The sequence below is a fragment of the Peromyscus leucopus genome, chromosome 2 (assembly GCF_004664715.2).
Source record: "Peromyscus leucopus breed LL Stock chromosome 2, UCI_PerLeu_2.1, whole genome shotgun sequence".
NCBI classification, from domain to species: domain Eukaryota; kingdom Metazoa; phylum Chordata; class Mammalia; order Rodentia; family Cricetidae; genus Peromyscus; species Peromyscus leucopus.
The window spans coordinates 64,878,492-64,902,526 of NC_051064.1; the positions used below are offsets into that span (position 1 = coordinate 64,878,492).

The 24,035-nt window shown below is 43.4% G+C and overlaps 1 protein-coding gene across 5 annotated transcripts in view; it reads left to right on the forward strand.

Moving 5' to 3' along the window:
* Elp1 (elongator acetyltransferase complex subunit 1) overlaps positions 1-19,550 on the forward strand; it is a 63,450-nt gene extending 43,900 nt beyond the window's left edge. For all 5 annotated transcript variants that reach the window (XM_037202639.1, XM_028882984.1, XM_028882981.2 and 2 more), the window contains exons 29-37: positions 270-331; positions 7,541-7,603; positions 8,136-8,196; positions 10,240-10,353; positions 11,091-11,187; positions 11,948-12,075; positions 12,896-13,050; positions 15,061-15,175; positions 18,746-19,550. In XM_037202639.1, the coding sequence (XP_037058534.1) occupies positions 270-331; positions 7,541-7,603; positions 8,136-8,196; positions 10,240-10,353; positions 11,091-11,187; positions 11,948-12,075; positions 12,896-13,050; positions 15,061-15,175; positions 18,746-18,813 (863 nt within the window). In that variant the 3' untranslated portion in view covers positions 18,814-19,550. The remainder of the gene's footprint in view (positions 1-269; positions 332-7,540; positions 7,604-8,135; positions 8,197-10,239; positions 10,354-11,090; positions 11,188-11,947; positions 12,076-12,895; positions 13,051-15,060; positions 15,176-18,745) is intronic.
* The last annotated feature ends 4,485 nt before the right edge of the window (positions 19,551-24,035 follow it).

Below are 24,035 nucleotides of genomic sequence, written 5' to 3' on the forward strand. Positions count from 1 at the left end.
TGATTAATTTAGAGTCCTTTACTAGGCATGGTAGCGTACCTCTGTCATCCCACGAGGTCACAGAGGGTGATTTCGGCTTCAGGATGGCCACCTAGGATACACAGTGAAACTGGATGGGGTGTGGTGGGGTGTGTGTGTGTGTGCTTCATGTTGTGTAGTACACCTGCTGTCCTCAGAGAAACTCAGAAGCTTGTAGTCGGGTGCATCATAGGGACAGAAGTGGAAGCCAGTTTCCATTTGCTGTCAAGTGCTTGTTGCTGTCTTTGCAGGAAGGCTGATTGAGCAGAGGAAACACAATGAGGCGGCCATAGTCCTGGAGCAGTATGCCCAGGTGAGCTCTTCCCTGTCACCCCACATTAACAAGAAAGGACTTGCCTGTACCTACTAATGGTGAAACTGAAGGAACCGTGGTAGTGGTTAGATCTTGAGGTGGTATTGGTTTTAAAGGTCTTCCATTTGCTGATTTGACTTGAAAAATCTTAGTCCAGTGTGTCTCATAAGTAGACTGCTCATCCTATATCCAAACCTGAAAAGCCTCAAAATCTGCAGGTTTGAAAACTGATAGGAATGCCACAGAGCTAAAATCCTGTTCCTGTCCACATGTGACAGGGTGTATTCAAATTGCAAGATTGTTTTGGATATGGGTCATGTGTAAGGAATACACATGATTGTCTTACTTAGACTTTCTTTCTGTCTCCCAAGATAATGCATTGTGTGTGTGCAAATATTCTAAAATCTCAAAAGAAAAGCCCCAAGTACTTGGGATCCTATGCACTTCTGATAACACATTCTTAGCTTATAATTATAGACTGTGGATAGGGTACTAGAGAGCTCTGCTACAGTGTGTGCTAGTGACCTGACTCTGGAAAGCACATTCAGCTTCCTGTGTTAACTTTGCCACAGCAGAAGCAGTGAGCAAGGGCCATTAGAAGATAGGCCACTGATGTTGGTTGTTTTTTACTCTTTGACTCTTTTGGGGGGCCCAGCTCCTAAATAAATCACACACAGAGCTTTATTCTTTTTTTATACATGCCCAGCCTTAGCTTGGCTTGTTTCTTGCCAGCTTTTCTTAACTTTAAATTATCCTGTCTATCTTTTTGTCTCTGGGCTTTTACCTTTTTCTATTTTTCTTTTTTTCTTATTCCGTTTCTGGCTGTGTGGCTGGCCCTGGAGTCTTTCTTTCCTCCTTTTCTCATTCCTTGATCTCTTTTCTCTCTTTTTATCCTTCTGTTTATTCTCTCTGCCTGCCAGCCCCATCTATCCCTCCTGCCTAGCTATTGACCGTTCAGCTCTTTATGAAACCAATCAGGTGTTTCAGGCAGGCAGAGTAACACAGCTTCACAGAATTAAACAAATGCAACATAAAAGAATGCAACACAACTTTGCATCGTTTATGCTGTGGAACATTTGCTTAGTTGCATACAGCATAAACGAATGTAACACATCTTAAAATAATATTCCACAACAGGCCACTAAGCAGCGGCCACTCTTTTGTACTTTATTCTTCTCTTAAAAACAATAGCATGAATCCTAATTGGTCTTAATAGTAAGAACCCAGAGCCGGATATCGGGGTAAATGCTGAAAGATCAGAGCAGACCAGCCAGCCACTAGAAAGATTTCTTACCTCTACCAAATCCCGAAACCTCAGACTGAATGGGAGCTGAGCTTCTCTCTCCTCCCACTTTATATTCCTCTTTTCACCAGCCATATCACTTCCCTTCTCCACCTCCCTAATGCTGAAATTAAAGGGTTGGAGTCAAGGGTGTGTGCCACCACTGCATGGCTCTGTTTCTCTTTTAGACTGGATCAATCTTGTGTAGCCCAGGGTGGCCTTGAACTCAAAAGAGATTCAACTGCCTCTGCTTCCTGAGTGCTGGGATTAAAGATGTCTGCCACCATTGCGTAGCCTCTGTGACTAACTAGTGGCTTAGTTCTGCACTTTGATCTTCAGGCAAGCTTTTTTTGTTAGATCACAAACCAAATAATCACCACACAGTTCTTTTTAACCAAGGCAGCTTGGAGGTTTCCTGAGTTGCAGCAGATTGTATGTGGCTATGTGAGGTTGTGGTAGAATTCCAAGTACTGAAGCTGTACTGACCTTGACCACAGGTTGTTAGGACAGAGGCACACAGTAGACACCAAGTATTGCTGCTGTGCACAGTTTTGGCCTTTTGTAAGTGAAAGCTTTTCTTGTTTTGTTTGTTTTTGTGTGTGTGCATGCAAACACAGATACATGTGCACTTGTACTTATTTGGCCGAGGACAGCTTTCAGGGGGTACTTCTCTCTTTTTACCATGGGTCCCAGGGAACAAACTAAGGTTGCAGGCTTATGAGGAAGGTGGCATTATTATTATTTTTATGATTATACTGTTTTATCTTTTTGAAACAGGGTCTCAGCATAGGCTATGCTGTTCTTGATCTCCTGATTCTTCTGCCTCTAACTCCAAAGTGCTAGAATTACAAGTGTAAGCCACCACACCTGGTTTGTGAGAGTTTTACAATTGCCACTGGTTGTATTAAGATTCCTTAGAGAGACAGAACAAATAGAATGAATATATATTAAAAGGAAGGGACACTAGGTGACCTTCCTCAGGACCATCTGGGTAGTTAACAATAGTGGTCTTCATCCTGGAGAGGCTGAGAACCACTAGCCGCTCAGTCCACGAGTCAGGGAGCACTGAGGGTCTGGAGGCTTCCTGAAGAGGCGCTGGTCTTCAGTTCATGCTGGAAGCCCAAGGGCTAGGTTCTGATAGCAGTGAGGGAATGAAATGTTGGGGTAGCAACAAGGTGGATTGTAGCCAGAAGTTTCTGTGGTCCTGCCCGGCCCTAAGGTCAGGATGAATCTCTCCCACCTGTGTCCCGAGTAAATACACAGACGCTTATATTACAAACTGTATGGCCTGTGGGTCAAGCTTCTTGCTGGCTAGCTCCTATAACTTAATGCAACCCATTTCTATTAATCGATCTGTTGCTGCATGGCCATAGTATTACAGGTCTGCGGGCATCTTGTTGCTCCTTGGGCGGTGGTCTGGCATCTCCCTGACTTCGCCCTAATTCTCTCTTTATCTCTGATTGGATTTCCCACCTGGCTATAAGCTTTCTTGCCATAGGTCAAAACAGCTTTATCAGCCAATCAGAGCAACACATATTCACAGCATACAGAAAGACATCCCACAGCACTTTCCCTTTTCTGTCTAATCAAAAAGGGAGGTTTTAACTTTAACATAGTAAAATTACATATAATAGAACAGTTATGAAGCAGGAATTTGGCAAAATTAAAGAAACTATTCTATCATCCTGTATTTGTGAGTCTAAAGATTTAATTTATCTTTTATCATGACTAAGGGAAATGAATTATAACTATCTAGTCTTCAACTCCATCAAAGACCCCAGAAGGATATAATGTTACCTGAGCAAACAAGAGGTGCATTGCAAGCAGCTCCCCATAATTCTAGAAATGACAGAGACATCTGGCTGCCTGGACAGTCATCCAAAGTTCCTCTGTAACATTGGGGCATCTATCTTCAGCCTACAGGCCTAGAGTGTCTGGCAGACTTTTTAGTGAAGCAGGAAATTTGAAAGATTGTCTTACATATTGGCAAAGTTTATTAGTTGCTTCTCCCTGTGTCCTGTAGAATGTCTGGCAGTTTCTTCTGTGAAGCAGGAACCTGAAGGACCATCTTGCCCTGTTTAAGGAAAGTTTAGCGGTCACTTTACCATGGGTCCTGCATGTCCAGTCTATATAATAACATCTTGTCAAGCAGTAGATATAAGGACATGTTTTTGCCCAGTGGCTAACTTTTGCCACAAAGAAAGCAAACTCCACAATGAGTTTCTTCAGTGCTCGTCATCATCTTTGAAATAATTGGTGCTGCCAGGAGCAGACATGTCCCACTGTCCAGAAAAGTCTAAGTTCTTGAAACATTTTAAACGCCATATTCTGTAGGTCTTTGAAGTGTTTGAAGATTACCTATCTAATTGAAATATATTTTGTATACCTAAAAAGCTTAACTAACATGACTAAAAGTTTGATTATCATAGATGACTAATTATTAATCTGTATTTCTTGTTTTTTTTTAGATTTATTTATTTATTATGTATACAGCATTCTGCCTGCATGTATCCTTGTACACCAGAAGGCACCAGATCTTATTATAGATGGCTGTGAGCCACCATGTGGGTGCCAGGAATTTAACTCAGGACCTCTGGAAGAGCAGTCAGTGCTCTTAACCTCTGAGCCATATCTCCAGCCCCTGTATTTCTTAATTATACATTATAATTTTAAATGAGTTGCATAAATATAATATCTTAAACATAAATATATATACAGTATAATAAAATTAACTTTAAATTTGTATTAATAAACTAAAATCCACAGCAATGTAAAACATTTTAAACAAGTTGTTGCTCTTTAGAAGTAGATTCAATAATCTATCCTTTAAATCTATTGTATCTATATTATCCCATTTTCTTCTTTAGAAAGATTATTACATTTATAATCAACCCCCTTTAAATAAAAATAAACATTTATAAACAATATTTTGGGAATTTGGGCATAGCTTTTTATACTACTTCCTGCTGGTTGGGGGCACTGGCAATCTTATGCAGATCCTGAGAAAATCAAGATTTATAGTTATATCTTGGCTGTAGTAATCTGTCAGGCTGTGTCAACCTTTCCAGGGGTCTCGGTTGATCAGTCCACAGGTTCTTCTGTGGAAACAAAAGTAGAACCTCTTTTCCAAAGCAGCGTGTCTTTAGACACCAATTTTAAATTCAATATACCTTTAAAATAATACATATTGGTTTAACTGAGTAGCCCCTACAATCAAATGTCTCTCTGCAGTTAAAAATCTCAGAGACAGTATAATAATATGTAGTATCCAGATTCTTTGTGTAATTTTTATCCTTATGTGGCTTAACTTTTATATTTTACTATCTCTTTGAAAACTTTTTTAAAACTATCTTTTTCTTTATATAACTGCATGTACTCCTTTTCCTCTCTCTTCTAAACCTATGTACATTTTTACATACACTGTAAACCATCTATTTTCCTTCCCTTACCAGGAGAGATTTTAAACTGTTAAGCTGCGTGCTGACTTTGGCCGTCCACAGAATAAATGCCCATAAGCTTGAGTTGTAATCATGAGATTACATGTACACATTACATAAAAGTGCATGGTAATGGGGAGCTTCCACAGCTGGTTTTGCACATGTGAAATTACAGACAGAAGCAACCAGTGTTCAGAGTCTGTGGCCCCATAAGCCTTGCTTGCCGAGGTTCCTCCATCAGAGTTATTCATCTGGCGGGTTAGCATCTGAATTGTTAATTGCCATCTGCTGTAATATGCCATGGACTGTGGCACTTGCTTCACCATCCGTGGGCAAAAAATCTGATAGTGCTTAACTTGGGGCTTAAAATCACTGGTGTTTTCAGACTTACTTTCCCTTTCTAGTTTTTTGTTTATTTATTTATTTATTTTGCATGTATGTTTTTGTGTGAGGTTATGCACATGTGTGTATGCTTGGGTACTTGTCAAGGCCAGAAAAGAGCATTGGGTGTCCTCAGTCACTCTGGCTATTCCTTTGAGGCAGGACCTATACCTGAACCTGGAATTCACATCTTAGCTAGGTTGGAAGCCAGCATGGTGCTCCTCCCATCTCTACCCACTCTGACCTGTAGTCTGTGTGTTTGTGGGAAGGCACCACTTGCCTGTCCTTATGATTGCAGAGAAGCACCCTTAACAACCGAGCCATCTCTCCCGCCCCCTTCCTTTCTAGCCTAAGCAAATATTAATAGTATCATTGTTTTAGTTACTTTGTGCAACTTGTTGTGTGTTGAGCCTCTGTTTTCTAATTTTCCTTGTGATTTCTTCATTGACCTGTGTGTGTTCCAAAGTGTGTTATTTAACTCACAGATATTTTTTGAGCCATCTCTTACTGATTTCTATTTTCTGTTTTGATTAGATGCTTTAAAAAATAAGCATTTGATAGTCCAAAATATGGTCTCTTTTAAAAGTTGTGTGTGTTCATGGTATGATGTTCTCTTAGTTACATTGGGATAGGTCAGTTGACTGTGCTGTTCTGGCTTTTTATGTCCTTATTGATTCTCTAAATACTCTGAGTTGCTGGGAGGAAAACGTCTTTAAATTTCCAGTGTTTTTGCCTGTTCTTTCATTCTGCAAGTGTTTGCTTCCTGCATTGTCAAGCTCTGATGGAGGTAGATGCCTGCTTATGATCATGACAGATACTATTCCTTCTTATTTCTGTTAAAATTCCTTAAGTACTTGATTCTGAAGTTGACTTTGTGTGTTGGGAATACAGCCCTTCCAGCTTTTTTACAATTGGGGCATGTTTTTCCATTGCTTTGATTCATCTCTGTGCAGTTTCATGCTTAGGTTGAGGTTTTGTTCATTGAGCTCTGGCTCCCGTCCATGCTCAGCACTTCTCATGAATCCGTCTTGTCTCCACTGTTGGTTATTAAGTGTTCTGATGCTTGCTCTGGGATTTACAGTAAATACCAGTCACAAACTAGAGCAAGGATCCTGATGAGGGCATTTCCCATTGCTCCCCTTTCTCCTTAAGAACATTCTAACTTTACAGATATTGTAACTAGGACATTTTTAAATGACACAAAAATATGTTTACTGTTTCTTCTCTTTCAAGAGAAGCTAAAAATGTGAATTTTTATTTGGTATTTTTCGAGCTGTAAGAATCTTGAAGCTGCTAGGCAGTGGTGGCACAGGCCTTTAATCCCAGCACCTGGGAAGCAGAGGCAGGTGGAGCTTTTGAGTTCAAGGACAGCCTGATCTGCAGAGTGAGTTCCAGGACAGCCAGGGCTACACAGAGACACTATGTCTTGAAAATAAGAATTAAAAAAAAAAAATCTCGAAGGCACTCAAACTGTATCAACAACCTAATCTCAAGAGTTGAAACCATAAAATGCTTTGGGGAAGAGAGGGGTAGCCATGTCAAGACCTTGGCAGTGTATTCTTAGATCTGACACCAAAAGACCAGCAACTAAAACCGAAACCTATAAATGGGATTCCATATAAATGAAGAATTATCAAGAATGTACAAAGACAACTTAGAGAGTGGAAGAAAATATTTTCAAAGTATTTATTTGATAATGGTTTAATGTCTTAGAATATGTGAAGAACTGTAATTCAACAAGAAACAAGCCAACTAGGAAATTACTGTTTAGTTCACCATATTTCAGGGTGTAGTCTTGTTTTCAGTTAAGCCTGGCAGTAATCTGGGGAAAGAGCCATTTTTGACAGGCTTGTCTTATGACTTTGATGTTCAAGGATATAAAGAAAACTTGCTTGCCTTGTGTTTTGTGACCATTCAGAAGATTCACCCCCCTTTGTCTTTTATGCCAGTATTTTTGGAGGTTAATATCCAGTAGGTATTTGGACAGGAAAGAGGATGAGAACTGGAGCTGTGCGGGCTGAGGTTGCCTGGGAAGGTGGAGGGGCTCTGTGTGGTGGCTTCTGAGGCTGCTGCGTTCCCCTGTGTTCTTCCTCACTCTTCCCTTGTCAGGATTATGAAGAGGCTGTGCTCCAGCTGCTGGAGGGAGCTGCCTGGGAAGAAGCTCTGAGACTGGTAAGAGAAGTTCTGAAACACTTTGCTATGCTGGGTGCTGAGGGAGAGGGCAGCTGGGGCTCAGTTGGAACCCCTTGTCTTCTGAGTAAGTGACATTAAGTAGAAAGGGCTCAGCTTCCAGTCCTGAGGATAATCGGCATCTAAAAAGCCATTTAAAAACCTGGCCTTAGCTGGGTGTCAGTGGCGCATACCTTTAATCCCAGTACTTGCAAGACAGGAAGGTGGATCTCTGAGTTCGATGCCAGCCTGGTCTAAAGAGTGAGTTCCAGGACAACCAGGGCTACACAGAGAAACCCTGTCTCTAATAATAATAATAATAATAATAATAATAATAATAATAATGTTTGGAATTGGGCCTTCATATGCAGCATACTGCTGTTTCTTGTTAAAATGAGTTGAATTTCCTTGGCCACCCTTAGGAAGCCTGCTTCTCAGGAAAATGTCCTGTCCCCTCTGGCAATGGTCTCTGTCTTAACTCTCTATTGGGTAGAAGTATTCTTGCCTTAAAATACTGCATTTATTTTCGTCTTAGGTATACAAGTACAGCAGATTGGATATTATAGAAACCAGCATAAAGCCTTCCGTTTTAGAAGGTGAGGATTACATCTGGGTGGTGTTCTCTTTTAGAATTAAGAGGAAAGGGAAAAGAGATGGATAGGACAGGGCTCTTTATATTACTACATTTTAATATGTTCTGCTGACTCCATCCTAGTTTTTAAGAATATGTTAAGCTGTTAAATGATGACGTTGAAGAGATTTGAGTATTGAAAGCTGTGATAATCTTAGTGTCCCTTGCTAGAGCAAACTTTGGCCTCAGTAGCCTGCCTCTACCTGAAGGCTGCTGGCATTGAGGTGGGTCACATGTTGGTAGTGGTAAGTTGTGGGGAATCTTTGTGCTTGTGATAGTTGATGAACTTGGATATGCACTGTATTATGTAGTAGTAGTTTATCAGTGGTGACATCCCTGTATTTTATTCCTGTGTTATTATTTATTGTTAAGATAAGTGCCCACCTGCAATTTAATTTCACATTCTACACAAGTTGCAGGATGTGTGTGTGGACACAATCATACGCATTTATAGAGAAACAGGACAGACAAAATAGAGTAAAATGTTATTTATGGATAAACATAGATGGAGAATGGTGTGTTCTTTTGCCTAGGACAGGCTCTCATGTAGGCTTGAAAGTTTTTAAGATAACACTTTTTGCAAATAAAGTGCATGGCTCTAGAAAACAGAAGAACTAACTAACAGCTGCAGAATGTTCAGTTCTCTGGGGCCCCTTAAGAGCAAAGTGGGGAAGAGCATCAATTCCACCTCCAAGTCTTAGGGAGTTCCTGTTGGCTTTGCTGCAGTTTTAAGCAGGGCTGCCTGGTGAGTGACGTTTGTGTGCACTCACATTCTCACCCTGTCTGTTTCCCCGTGACTGTTCTGATTAGAGCTGTGGGTACTTTTGCACTGTTTGCTGTAGTCATCTAGACTGACTATAGAAAGCAGCCTCCCCGACCCTGCGCCATCATCCAGGCAGTTCTCACCATTAACAGCAACTGGGGATGCTGATAATTCTTCTGCAGGAGCCTGGCTTCTATGCCCTTAGAGAGTTTAATTTATTTGTATTTCCTTTTATTCTGCTAGTGCTTTTTCCAGGGGACAGTAATTTCAGAGGCCATTAGAAGCCCTTATTCCACACCCATAGCCATTTCCATGGGTTAGGTTCCCTCCATCCTGCCTTCGTTAGCACCTTCCTGCATACTCCCTTTGTTTGCTTTTTTCTTTTTGGAAATCATGATTTTGTCAATTTCGTGGTTGAGAGTATTCTGGGGTGGTATTGTAAGGGGGTCTCTGCAGGTGTCAAGGCAGACAGCGATCCTCGAAGAGGTGAGACTGAAAACTTGGTTCAGATTGATTTCAGGGAGCCTGATGCCAGGCGCTCTATTGCCCGTGTTTAAACACAATATAATTTGGGGGAAAATTTCCTGGTATACAATCCCTAGTGCCCATAGGAGCATAATTACATCAAAGTTCTCCTCGGGGTACATGCCATTTCTTCCAAGAAGATGGGTTCTGGAGATGGGCTACTTGTATTAGCTTCAGGACCTAAGGCAGGCTCTGGCCTGGTCTTGGTCATACAGCTAGTGTAGGAGTCTTTTGGGCTATTAGCCACCTCTAGTCCTGGTTGAGGGAGCTTGAGGAGCCCCTGGCTATACAAGTGATGTAAAGGTCATTTAGATTAGTTACTAGCCACCTCTGGTCCTGGTTGTGAAAGCTTGATACAGCCTAACCTAACAGATAACACAGATCTCCGGGCTATTCATCACCTCCAGTTCCCAACTTTCTGGATGGAAGAACAGGTTTTATATCTTGTCCATTGCAAAGACAATCCTGAGTGCTTAACATTTCTGGTTTCTCTGGAGGGTCTGTGGGTGCAAGGACCCTCGTGTTCCCAACAGTATTGATGAACTCTGAGATCTGATATCTCCAACTCATTAATGGAATGAAAAAATCTTGGTTGGTAGACCTGGATACATTTTTTGTTGCTGTTGACTTTTAAGCCGCCTTCATCACACCCCCTTCACTCAAGTTTTATCTCTTTGCTTAACAATCATGCTCAAGGTATTTTTCATTCTGCATCCTCAGCCCATAAAAATCACATGGCCTTCCTGAACTCGCAGACAGACACATTCATTCGCCATAAAAAACGTTTGCTGGTGGTTCGAGAACTCAAGAAACAAGCACCGCGGGTGCATATGGGTGAGTGCCTCTGAGAAGCCCGTAGAGACCGTGGTGGTGTGTGGGAGATGGGCGCCATGCACCTTGTCTGTGCTGCTGGCCTGCGTCAGTTTATAAAGAGAAAGGGATTGTTTGGGCTCATGGTTTGGGAGGTAGAAGGGTATGGCACCAATGTTTTGGTGCCAACGTATGTCTAACATTTAGGGAAGGCATTGTTTCAGAAAAGCAGGCTGACAAGAGGTACACGTGTAAGAAAGAGAACGACGCCAGTCTCGCTGCACAGACCACAAGAAGCAGGACGCAGGACTGAATGTCACGGAGCCTTGCTTTCATCATGTCCCGTCGGGGGTTAAACCTCCACACGAGTTGCTGAGTAGGGACAGGCTACTCCTGTTGTTTTCTTGCTGTGGCCTAGCTGCCTGAAAGTCCACATTGCAGAAGGTCTGTGTTGGAGAAGTGCTTAGGGCCAGAGCCAGGCAGAAATCAGAAAATTTCTACCAAGTAGTCCCACCTTGACCCGTCCAACCAGAGCAGTGATGTCTTAGTGTTCCCAAAATGAGTTTCCTAATTCCTCCCCATCTCCCACCTAGAAAGGAAAAGAGGAAATGTGGGAAAGCATAGGTTTGTCGTGAGAATAACTGGTGTATCTAGTGCTGCCTTACTCGGTTTGAGATCCACTCTGTACTGTCCACCATTCTTCAGGATGTGCTGATTGAGTGTATGATCATTTGTGTCTGCATCTGGTTTGTCTTTTCTAGGTCACCAGGTGGCCCATGCTCCAGAGTCAGATCTCTTCTCGGAGAGTGGCAGCGAGATGAGTAGCAGACCATCCCACAGTACCTCCCGGGTATCTGCGTATGTATGAGATCTAGTCGGCGTGCGGACTGTGCAGAGACAGAATACTAGACTGGCTTTCTACAAGGGTGGACAGTGCAGGGGGGCTGAGAGAGTGTCCCTCAGGGCCAGTGTACACTATGCAAGGACTTCCAGCCCCTCCTTGGAAAGTTCGCTTCTTATAGTAGAATTCACATTGTTTTCTCCTCCTCCTTTTTTTTTCTGAGACAGGGTTTCTCTGTGTAGTTTTGGTGCCTGTCCTGGATCTCGCTCTGTAGACCAGGCTGGCCTCGAACTCACAGAGATCCGCCTGCCTCTGCCTCCCGAGTGCTGGGATTAAAGGCGTGCGCCAACACGGCCCGGCTTGTTTTTTTTCTTCTCTTCACTGTTCCAATGTGCTATCAGGTGAACCTTATTTTACCTTGCCCTTTATTTTTTAAGACAGGGTCTCACCATGTAGCCCTGGCTGGCCTGGTACTTGCTGTGTGGACCAGGCTGGCCTCTCATGCATAGAGATCCACTTGCCTTTATTTACCTCCTGAGTGCTGGAACTAAAGGCGTATGCCATCACCCCTGATCTTACCCTGCATTTTAATCCAAACTGAAGGGAGAAACAGAGTTCTTTAGCTTTCCTCATTTGCCTCTCCCTAGACTCCACTAGTTACATGTGGCTATAACACCTCTTTACTAATGTCTCCCAGACAGGAATGCTGTTTCTTAGAAGGTATTGGCCAGCAGGTACAGGAGGAACATTTTTTTCAACATCTCTCATTTCTGACAGGAGGTCATCTAAAAACCGGCGCAAGGCAGAGCGGAAGAAGCACAGCCTCAAAGAAGGGGGTCCTCTAGAGGACCTGGCGCTTTTGGAGGCTCTGAAGGAAGTGGTCCAGAGCATTGAGAAGTTGAAAGGTATATCTCAGTGCTCACCATGATTCTTGACCACAGAAAGTAGCAAGCAGTAGCACAGACCGGCATGCTGTGTACGTAGTTAAGGTGCAGCATGGGGCTGCTGAGATGGCTCAGAGGATACAAATTCCTGTCACCTAGCCTGACAATCTGATATCCATCCCTGGGACCCACATCATAGAAGGAAAGGCCGCCTCCCTGAAAGTTGCCTTCTGATCTCACAAATAAAATGTTTACACACCAACAAGCAACAGTGATGCTGTGTTCGAGGTAGAGCAGTGATTCTATAAGCTGTGGGCCAGGACCCCTTTGGGGGCGTCAGACAACCCTTTCCCAGGGTTGCATGTCAGACATCCTGCATATCTGATGTTTACATTACATAACAGCAGCAAAATTACAGTTCGGAAGTAGTGATGAAAAGAATCTTAGGGTTGAGGGTCACCACAACATGAGGAATTATATTAAAGGGTTGCAGCATTAGGAAGGTTGAGAACCACTGAGTTAGAGGGAAGAAATAACCAGTCAGTGGGAGGCTCATGTCCATACACATTTCTAAGTCAGCCCTTCCCAGCCCCTAAAAGAGAAGCCTTCCTGGGAGCAGGTTAGTAGTACTTAGGCCTGGAACAGGGACTGCTCAGCACAGCTTTCTGCTCATTCAGTCAGTGTCTCTTTCCTTCTTATGTACTTAGCTTTTGGGAAGAAGAGGGTGGAAGAATGCATCTGTAGGGTGGCACTAGACACTGTCACCTGGGAAAGAAGTTACTGTATGATTCCAGCTGGAGCTGGGGCTACAACTCACCGCTTCCGTATTTCTTCTCTCCAGATGAAGTGCACACTCTTTTAAGGGTGCTCTTTCTCTTTGGGTTTGAAGAGCAAGGAAAGGAATTGCAGAAAGCCTTTGAGAGCACTCTGAAGCTGCTGGAGAAGGCAGCTCCAGAAATCTGGACTCCGGCCGGCCAAGAGAGTGCAGTCACCTCTGTAAGTTTCCTCGGGCACCACGTGCAGTCTCACCCTTCTCCTGGCATCCCCAGAGTCAGGAGGCAAAGAAGACTTGCTCTGCCAGTGTCAGATCAAATGGCCTTAGCTTTGTGCTCACCTCAGCAGTCTGCCTGTTTCGTGCTAAGATGAAGTAGGTTGTTATTTTCCTTTTCAGATAGAGCAGCTCTCGTAGGGATGATGGGAAATCTTCGGTGACAGTGGAGTAGGGAGGGAAGCTAGGATTAGAGTCGATGGCTCCCTTCCTAGGCTGCAGTCATGGAGGCGGGGGGTGGGGTGGGGTGGGGTGAGCTCTGTGTCCCATGAAGCATTCCCATGTATTGTCATTTATCTGGTCTTTAGGCCTCTGCTGGCTACTTGAGCCCTCAAATCTACTGTGGAGTTTTGATTAGGATTTAGAAAGGCTGGTTGTCACTCAGAGTTCATTAAAGAAAACAAAATCCACACCTGTTCATTTCCCGCGGAGAGTTTAATACCTGGTTGATTAAATAAGCATTGAAGGGCTGAAAAGGCAAAAGAGGAGTACAGGAGATTGAGAGAGAAACGGAGAATGACTAGAGAAGTAGCTTCTGCCCCTGCAGAGGGAAGAAAGGAAAGAGCGTGGGGATGGTGACAGGTCAGAAGCCCATGGTCTGCATCCTCTGGAGAGGCTGCTGGTTAGTGAGCATTGAGGGTGGTGGTCCTGATGAGGCTAGTTTAAGTGTTCAGGATGAATGGAAACTGGAATGAATGGCCCTTCAAGACAAACATGTTGCTCTCCTTTCCAGCTTTGCACTCTCCCTCTAGTCCCCCTTGTTGGTGGAGCATAACAGGGAAGGAGCCGGTGAAGAGGCGTGTGCATCATGTCCCAGCCCTGGCCTCACTGGCTGGGTACAAGGGTGGGTTTGGTGCTTAGCGACAGGAGGTTGCGATCATTCCACTGGCTAGAAATGTGCTGGATTCTAGGTTTTGATTTCCTAGGTTACTGAGGATACTTCCCTGGGTGTTTTACCTGAATGTTTGGAAGGTTTGATTAGAGGGTGGATATTTGTAAAGAGCACTTTACAAACCACAGCAAGAGCTGGGCGGTGGTGGCGCACGTCTTCAATCCCAGCACTCGGGAGGCAGAGGCACAGGGATCTCTGTGAGTTCGAGGCCAGCCTGGGCTACAGAGTGAGTTCCAGGAAAGGCGCAAAGCTATACAGAGAAACCCTGTCTCGAAAAACCAAAAAAAAAAAAAAAAAAAAAAACACACAAAACAGCAGCTAAAAATCTGGATGCCACAAATGTTTGAATTTACTATAATGGGTGTTGCCTAGAAATACAGTTATCTTCAAAACTGCAGTGTTTTGAAGTCAGTGATTTAGAATGCCTCTCCACTTTTGTTCAGATCACATTACTTTCTGAGGTACCAACTGTGTGACTCTTGTAGGGAAAATATGCATATTTGCTTTGTTTGTTGGTATGGAAATGGGCCGTGTTCGAGGTGTCGTGAGTCACTAAGTGCTCTTGAGCTCACGGTGTTACTGCTGACAGTGTTCGGCAGGGACACAGGCAAAGCTAAATGAGAGCAAAGCAGAGGGCTGGTCTCTGCCAGAGGCTCGCTGCAGCATGGACCCCAGTGAAATCCACCTGTGTTATGACACATCTCTGTATTTCTTTTAATATAAAAATTACTACTTCTTAGAGTTCTTTGAGTAGAATGGATCCTTTGTGTGTCCCATCGACTTTGATTTTCCCCTCCCCGTAGGTTATGGTCTGCTCCTTTGGAAAAGGCCAGGCAGGTATTGTTGAGAGCCCCTCCTCCTCTGTTACGTGTTTCTGGAGTCAGGAGACTTAGAGGTCTGAGATGAGTGTAAAGAAGCTGGCGTGTTGCAGCCACACAGGAAGGGAAAGCTGTCCCGTCGGTACCATGGCTGAGAAGACAGCAGCCTCAGTTGCTCCTGGTGGAGACAGTAGGTCAGCCTCCATCTGAAGCACAACCTCTGCTCACCTAACCTGTGTTCCTCTTAGGTCCTAGGCCCGAGTTCCACTGTGAATAGCATCACTGCCTCTTACCAGCAGCTGCAGCTGCAGCAGCAGCCACAACAACAGCAACAACAACAACAGCCTTCTGTCCCTGTTCTCGGTAAGTGACTTCTCTCTCCACATGGCCTCAGTGCTGCACAGGGCTGGGTGACTGGGGCGGTCAGCTGTGTAAGGGATCCCTTTCAATTCTGAGGCCACATTTAAGTGGCGCTAATACTTCGAGTGGTGCTGGCTTGGAGGGGAGGCTACAACATGACTTGTATTGGTTTGTTTGTATGTTTGGAGACAGGGTCTCACTGTGTAATTCTGGCTAGCGTGAAACTCACTCTACAGATCAAGCTGGCCTTGAACTCATAGATCCCTGTCTCCCGAGTGCTGGGATTAAAGGTGTGCACCACCACTCCCGGCACAACATGAAATTTTATTTACTTATGTATTTTTAAATTAACTCTTGAGAAATCTGTGCCCATTCTGTCTCTAACATCTCTCCCCCCTCTCATAATGCTTGTATTTCAATCTGAATTAAAACCTTTTCTCAACCAACTATAACTTTGCTTTAAAAAAAAAAATGCAGTGACAGTTGCAGGCCCATGTATCCATCCATGCACATATGCATGTCACAATTGCAGCATGAGCCTAAAAGCGCACACCTATACGCATGGGAGACTTCTGAGTTGGGATTTCGGCTATTGCAGTTACCCTTCCCATCTTCAGAACCTTTTTAGGAGATGGATATTGTATCACCTTGCAACTGATGTTAGAACTTGAAGGCACATCTAAATATTATCATTTCTGTACATTTCCTGCTTAGTTCAACCTAAAACACTTTGTTGGCTGTGAGAGATGGTTCTCAGTTACATGACATATTCCTAAAAGGTTCAAACATCAAAGCTTCATCTTGAAATTCACTGGCATGTACTCGGCACCTAAGTATGTGCACTTCCGGTGGATGCCCCACCATCCCAGCCTCCCTGGGCTCTGGGAAGCCGTTGGTAAGTTCTACGCTAACTGCCTTTGAAAACTGCTGTTCCTTGCTCTGGTGTGACAGGCAGTGGTCTGGAATGGTTTTCCTAGAAAAGCTGTGCTGTGATGGCATTTGGATGACATTTGGAGTAGGCCTGCATGTTCCCAGCACCTTGGGTGTCATCTTGTTTCATCTGCTGGGAACTACAGTCCTTGTTCCTTTCTGCCTGGGATTTGGCAGGCCACCTTTGCCAACACTTCCACACGAAGACTTGTCCTGTGAAGAGAGACTTCGTCTTAGACCTAAGGCCGTTTTGCTGTTCTATTCCCTACGCCAACTCTTGCTGCTGGCCTGGTGATGACCTTTGGGACAGCTCCAGTCACCCCTTGCCCTGGGTTTTTCTAATGGCTGACCAGCATCAGAGGATACTTCTGCTTTTCTCTGTAAAGTCTGTAACATGTGAGGGCTCCTCATCGGAGTTTATAACATCAGTGTCCTATGGCTCCAAGCTTGGGTGGTATTTAATTACATTTCTTGTCACTGTGACAAAATTACCCCATCATGTCAGGGACAGCATGTTGGTAGGAGCAGCTTGCTGCTATGGTGGCAGGGTTGTGTGGCAGCTGATTGTAGCATGACACCAACCAGGAACCAGAAAGGTCAGGTTCAATCCAGGCAGAAGCATAGCAGCTCATAAACCCCACTTCAGCTCAGCTCCTGTGTCTGCCAGCTGTGCCCCATGTCCAAAAGGTCCTACAACCTCCCAAAGCACGGCCACTAGCTTGGGATCAATTGTTTAAATACATAGGTTATGTGTAGGTCTGGTGGCTTTACATTCAAATCCTGACAGGTAGAAAGGGGGAAAGTTGTAATTCAAAAGTAGCCAGCAAAAAAAAAAAAATAGCCCGTTGCCCTTGCCCAGCTAACAGTGGTGCGAATATATTCACATTACAGCAGGCATTGGCAACGCCTGCAGGTCATTCTCTGTAGGACACAGTCATACAGGTCATACAGCGGCACTGATTGATTGATTGATTGCAGGTCTTGCAGAAGTGGAGGATTTCATGACATAGCTTGTAGTGGTGCTGGGAAAGCTCCAGACTTGAGGCTGGATATTAGGGTTTTGAGTGCTTCCCAAGGGGATCTGATGGTAAAGTCTCGCTGAAGAGTCATCAAAGTATTTATTAAAATGATTCTTCTTGCCTCATGAAAGTCAAACATGAAAATGTAAAACACGTCCTCTTTTGCTGTCAGTCGGCCAGGTTGTCACTCTCCTGCCCAAAGTTTGACATTTTATACTTATTCTTGGTTAACTCCAGAATCAAATATAGTTTAATTATGTCCTGTTTTTAAAAGACAGTAGATTCTTTTATAACTTTTTTTTTTTTTTAAGATAAAATCTCATTCAAGCGTTAACCACTGTGAAATTATGGACCTTGTTTAACCCTGTTTTGGTACTGATAGTCTTTTATAACCACAACTCATGGTGGGCTTTGTGTATGTAGTTTGGCTTGGTGGGGGGGTATATTTCTGGGAAATGACGAGGTAAGGGGTAATTAGAAACTGTATGGTCAGTAGGAAAATCTGGATTGCAAAGTATATTGAAGAAAATTAAAATTTGATACTCAAATAGTGACACAGGCCTGTGATCAGGCAATTTGTAGTTAATTTATGTTTGTATAAGCATGTGTTTGTATAAAGTACAAAATCATGGTTTAAAAATTCTCTTGAAGATTTTTGTTATGTTGCTAAATATTTTAAAATCATTTTAATAGTACATATGCAGATATACTGCTAGAAATTTAATTATTAGTAAATGAGAGAAACATACATATATATATATATTGGTTTTTTAAGACAGGGTTTCTTTGTGTAGCCTTGGCTGTCCTAGAACTAGCTCTGCAGAACAGGCTGACCTCGAATTCACAGAGATCTACGTGCCTCTGCCTCCCAAATGCTGGGATTAAAGGCGTACACCACTACCACCTGGCTCTTTATATATACCTTTTTCATGTCTATGCTTCCTATATATGATTCCTTGTCAGATAAGAGACTCCTAAAGTCTAAATGAAGAAATACCAAAGTTTTAGGTTATAATGACAGAATCCCTACCTGAAACTACATCCTACTTTACTTTTAAAAAGTTAGAGTTTGCTGACTCTTCTGTTCATAGAATTCTATTATACTTTGTCATTCACTTGACTTGCTGTTACATACTGGCATGTTTTATTTTATTCTGAAAATATAGGAAATCTTTACACATAGTAAAATGTAGATCTTAGGTGTACAATTTGACAATTTTTTAAACATGTACACTGCATGGTTGGAGAGATGGCTCGGTGGTTAAGAGCATTCATTCTTGCAAAGGACCAGGGTTGGTTCACCTATAGTGCCTTACAAACCATCCAAAACAGTTCCCTAGGATTCAGTGCCCACTTTGGCCTCCATGGGCACTGTGTGCATATGGTGTAGGTACATACATGCAGATAAAACATTCACATATAATATAAAACACATCTAAAAATTAACAAACAAAAAAGACTACTACCCGTCCCTGTTCAAATACTGAATCTCCTAATGGACATGCCTGAAGCCTGATGCCCGCCCTCTTCTCTGGGCAGGGCTTCCAGGCTGTGCTTGCTTTGACCCTGTAGAGTTAGGAAGGTAGCAGGCCCATTATCACTTCTCTTCCATTCTTGCTTTCAGATGCTGGGGTTTGCGTGCCACCAAAGATTGACCAGAAAGGCCTGTGGAAGCTGAGCCTGCTGGAATGACTGGCCTGTTAGGAAGGACCACTGGGAAGACCATTTGCCCACTCCCTCCTCGTTGTGCTTCTGGCTGTCGCTCCTCAGAGGCCTGGCTGTGAGAACTGGATAGAGGATGGACTGTCTTTGAACTGCCTGCAGCTGCTGTGCGCACCAGCCTTTAGCTAGCACTCGCACTCGGCAGTCTGGGTCTTATTTGAGTGTGCATCTGAAGTACTATCAGACCTTTGTTTTAGCCGACATATTACAGTCTTTTTTTTTTTTTTTTTAATTGCTATTTTTAGTTGGGCATGGTGGGGCATGCCTGCAATCCCAGCAACTCAGGAAGCTGAGGCAGAAAGGATTGGTGCAAGTTTGAGACCAGTGTGGGCTACAGCAGGACCTTATCTCAGAACAACCCAACTTGCTGTTCATGTATTTAGTGCTATTTGAGAACGTAGTTACTAAAGCAAAAAATCGTGAACTTACATCCAGGCTTGGTTTCTCTTGCAACCTTGGACAACTCTCATTGATTTGATCCTCAGTTCCTGTTGTTTATAGGGAATGATATTTCATTCTACCTCAAAAAAAAAAAAAAAAAAAAAAATGAAGACAAGTGGAATCATGTTTCTAAGTTGTTTTGTATTGCTAGCATAGTGTATTGTATGAAAACAGGCTGTTAGTGCTGCTAACATTTAGTCGATGTGATTGCATGCACGGCTGGCATCTTTTCACCCAACTCCAAGCAGAATAAAAAGTTCAATGTGTTTGGGTCTGGAACGTTGACTCAGCAGTGAAGAGCAATTACTGCTCTTGCAGAGGACCTGGGTTTGATTCCCAGCACCCACATGGCAGCTCACCACCCTCTCTTATTCCACTTCCAGGGGATCTAATGCCCTCTTCTGACCTCAGTGGGCACCAGGCAAGCATGTAGTACACAAAGCTACATGCAGGCAAAACACTCATACATACAAAATAAATAAATCTTAAAAAAAAATTCTTTTCTTAATTAAATGTGTCATTCAGCCAGGTTATGTGCTACCAGCTTTAATTGGGCTAAACCTCCTTGTGGTGGTTTGAATGAAAATGGACCCCATAGTTTTAGGGGGAGGCACCATTAGGAGGTATGGCCTTGTTGTGGGTGTGGTTTTGTTGGAGGGAGTGTGTCAATGGGGACAGCCTTTGAGGTTTCAGATGCATAAGCCAGGCCCAGTGTCTCACGGTCTGAAGATCTGGACGTAGAACTCTCTCTCAGCTACCTCCCAGCACCATGTCTGCCTGCACGCCACCGTGCTTCCTGTCATGATCGTGTTTCCCACCATGATGACAGTGAACTAAACCTCTGAACTGTAAGTCAGTCCCAGTGAAATGCTTTCCTTTAGAAGAGTAGCTGTGGCCCTAGTCTCTTCACAGCACTAGAACCCTAACTGAGACACTCCCCTAACTGCACTGTTGAAGAGACTGTTTTATTGCCTGTGTATATTCTGCTAGAGAATCATCAACGGTAGGTTGGGATGGACTGGAATTTGCTGACAGTGCCCTGCACTTCAGTAAGGGGTAGACAGCAGGTGTAGTATGGTAGCAGGGTTGGGGTTACTTTGTTCTCCAGACACTGCCTCCTTTCCTGAGTCCTATTTGTCTGTCCAGGCAGACTCGTTCACTTTCTGTGTGGTGTTTAACTGACCTGCTTCATTCTGTTTCCAAAGGCTTTTGGAAGAATGAGATTAGTTTCTCTTTTTCGTCAAGTCTAGAAATAGGTCAATTTATTTTAATAAGAGTCTTTTTGAAAATTCTCTGACAGTTTCCTACATGAACATAATGAATTTTAGTTGTTCTCATCCCCTATCTCTTCTGCTGAAATCTTTTTTCTTCCCTAGAAGCCCCTCTCAGTTCACTCCAGGTTGCTTGTAGGAGCAGTTGTGGAAAGCTAGTTACTGGAACACGGGATTTTTTCGTGGGTATACCACCTAGGAAAATAATATCCCTCCCCAACAAGAATTTCATAACCGATCCTGGAGTACAGTTAAAAATCTCTCTTATGCTTTTAATGCCAGAACCAGGCTTTCATTACTATATAGTGTAAACTAACAGAAAATGCGGCTTTTGGCCCTCAGTATATAGATTACCCAAAATTGTAATTTTAGAAAGACTTACCTGAGTATTGGCTATATAAATCAACTTTTCTATATATATTTTAATGTTTCACTGAATAGAAAAAGAAGACAATGTACTGTGCTTTGGAGAGATCTACTTTTTGATTCACCCCATAATGGGTTTACTACAATTAGATGCCAGTTTCAAAAGGCTGTGAGTACTTTGTAATGACTCTTTGTCAGGGATCCGTTATATGACATTTATTGTATTGGAATGCTCTTGCTTTGGATAACAGTGAAGAATCCATGCTAACAGACTAGAAATGGGGGTAAATGTGCCTGCTGACAATGGTGTAAATTTTCACAGATGCTCAGTTTCTTTAATGTTACAACATCTAAGTGTGGTAGTGCATGCCTTTAAATTAATCCCAGCACTCAGGTGGCTGGGGCACTGGGATCTTTGAGTTCAAGGCCAGCCTGGTCTACATAATGAGTTACAGGACAGACAGCCACAGTTATTTAGAGAGACCCTGTCTCAAACAAAAAACACAATACTACAGCAACAGGAACTAATTTGTACCATTTATGGCCACTCTTATCTGTGCAGGAGTAAATTTTGCTGATTTTTGAGATTAAGTAGGCCTAGCAGGTCCTCTGTATTGAAGGCTGAGACACGGAGGGACCTATAAGGTGTGGGACAAGAGAAATGAGAGGTAACTTTGGGGAAAGCTGTCAGAAAACACATGGTTCCCCTAGGCTCTAGCTCAATGCAGATTCTCACCACAATATTTAAAAACTCGTGATCTCTCTGGCTCGTGTTGAGTAAGAGTTGTTCTCTGGCCTGTGTTGTCCTGGAGCTTTGTTCAGTACTGCAGCCATCAACAGGTAACTTGCAGAGCCGTCTTCCTACATCATTAGACTTCACATTCACACTCTGAAATCTGGGATGGAAGCCAGTATTTGGAGGTGTTCAGGGATTTTCCTTCTTTTTTTTTTTAAAAAAAAAAAAAGATTTTATTTATTTATTATGTATACAGAATAGGCGCCAGATCACATTACAGGTGGTTGTGAGCCACCATGTGGTTGCTGGGAATTGAACTCAGGACCCCTGGAAGAGCAGTCAGTGCTCTTAACCTCTGAGCCATCTCTCCAGCCCGGGATTTTCCTTCTTAATTTGTGGTGCTGGGTCTTGAACCCCTAAGTGCCCTGTACGTGCAAATCAAGTGAGCTATCACTCCCAGTCTTAATGTTTTTATGTCTTTATGAGTATAACTTATATAACTTAGCACTTTTCTACACATTTAAAATGATTTTTGTATTTTTATGTACACACACACACACCACACACACACACACACACACACACACACACACACACACACTTTTGAAAAACTTGTCACCATTACGTTATACCTGAAGAGCATGTGAAACTCACTCACTGTGTGGTCAAGCTGGTCTTGAACTGGCTGCAGGCCTCCAACCTCTCAGCCCTTGAATTCTGGAACTAGCGTGCACTACTTAGCCTAGTTGAAGGGCATTTAGAAACAGAAAGCAAAAACCTGGCAGTTCTTAGTAATTTAAGGTGACTGCAAGTTGGAAAGCAAAGTCAGATTTTTTCCCCCTCCTTGTCTTACTGTTCTAGTGCAGTGAAAAGATTCCATGACCAAGGTAGCTCTTACAGAAGAAGCATTTAATTGGGAGCTTCCTTACATTCAGAAGATTGTCCATCACTGTTATGGTGGGGGGCATGGGTGTAGGCAAGCAGGCATGGTGCTAAAAAAGTAGCTGGGAGCTTTACATCACTGGGCCTGGCATGCACTTTCGGAACCTTAAGGCTGACTCCCAGAGATACATCTCCCACAAGGCCATGCTCCTAACTCTTCTCAGACAGTTCCACTTACTGGGGACCAAGCATTCGAACATAAGAGCCTGTGAGGACCATGCTCACTGAAACCACTACTCCTGTTTGGCTAGTCCATACTGCGTAAGCCCACGGGAGTCTTCAGCTCTCGCACCTGCGGATGAGGAGTGAAATCTCCACATATAGCTAACTAAATGCTCAAGGTAGAGTGGTGGTTCTCCACTTTCCTAACGCTACGACCCTTGAATACAGTTTCTCATGTTGTGGTGACCCCCAGCCATAAAATCACTTTGTTGCTACTTCATGACTGTAGTTTTGCTACTGTTATGAAGTGTACATACCTGATACAAAGGGGTCATGACCCACAGGTTGAGAGCCTGTACACAGCTAAGGCTGCCTTGGTGTGTTTGGTGACACTGAATGGTGCTCCTGACGCCTGAGCCATGTGTTCTCTGTGCGCAAGCCCTTTCCTGGGCCCTAGGCCACCTTTACTCTTTTTACTCAAAAATGTCAACAGACATCTTGGTATAAAGACGAGGGTTTAGGTTCTGAATCCACAAACTTTAGTGTCCTTGGACAAAGGAACTTCACTTTCCTGAGCTATCTATAGGCATTTTGAGTGACATTCTTTGCCTGAGATGGCATTTAGGCAGGGTATTTTCAATTTCCCTGCCTCTACTCACTAGATAGTTGTCTTAAAAGACATGACCACGGTAGCTTATAAATGAACACATTTAATTGAGGGGCGGGTCGCTTACAGTGTCAGAGGTTCAGTCCATTATCATCATGGCCGGGAGAATGGTGGCATGCAAGCAGACATGGTGCTGGAGCTGACTCAGGCAACAGGAAGTCGACTGACACACTGGGCGGTATCTTGAGCATAGGAAACCTCAAAGCCCGCCCCCAGAGTGACACACTTCCTCCAACAAGGCCATACCCACTCTAACAAAGCCACACCTCCTGATAGTACCACTCCCTTTGGGGGCCATTTTCTTTCAAACCACCACAATAGTAGTACATATTTCCATCCCTGTAGTAACAAACTTGTTGTGTTACCTCCAGTTAACTGTTAAACTTAGATGACATCAAAAGTACTAAACTGTTACGTGTTTCTATGTGTGAAGCCTGTCTTTTCTACAGTGACAGGTGGATCCACTGAGAGAATTGAAAGTGCTTTGAGAAGGAATGCTGTTGTATTAGCTTTACATTGACATTTTGTGTTTAGGCCTGGAGCTTCCTGGAGACTCCCTTCAGAAGATATTTCCCATCCCTCCCTCATCAAGACCCTTCACCCTTTT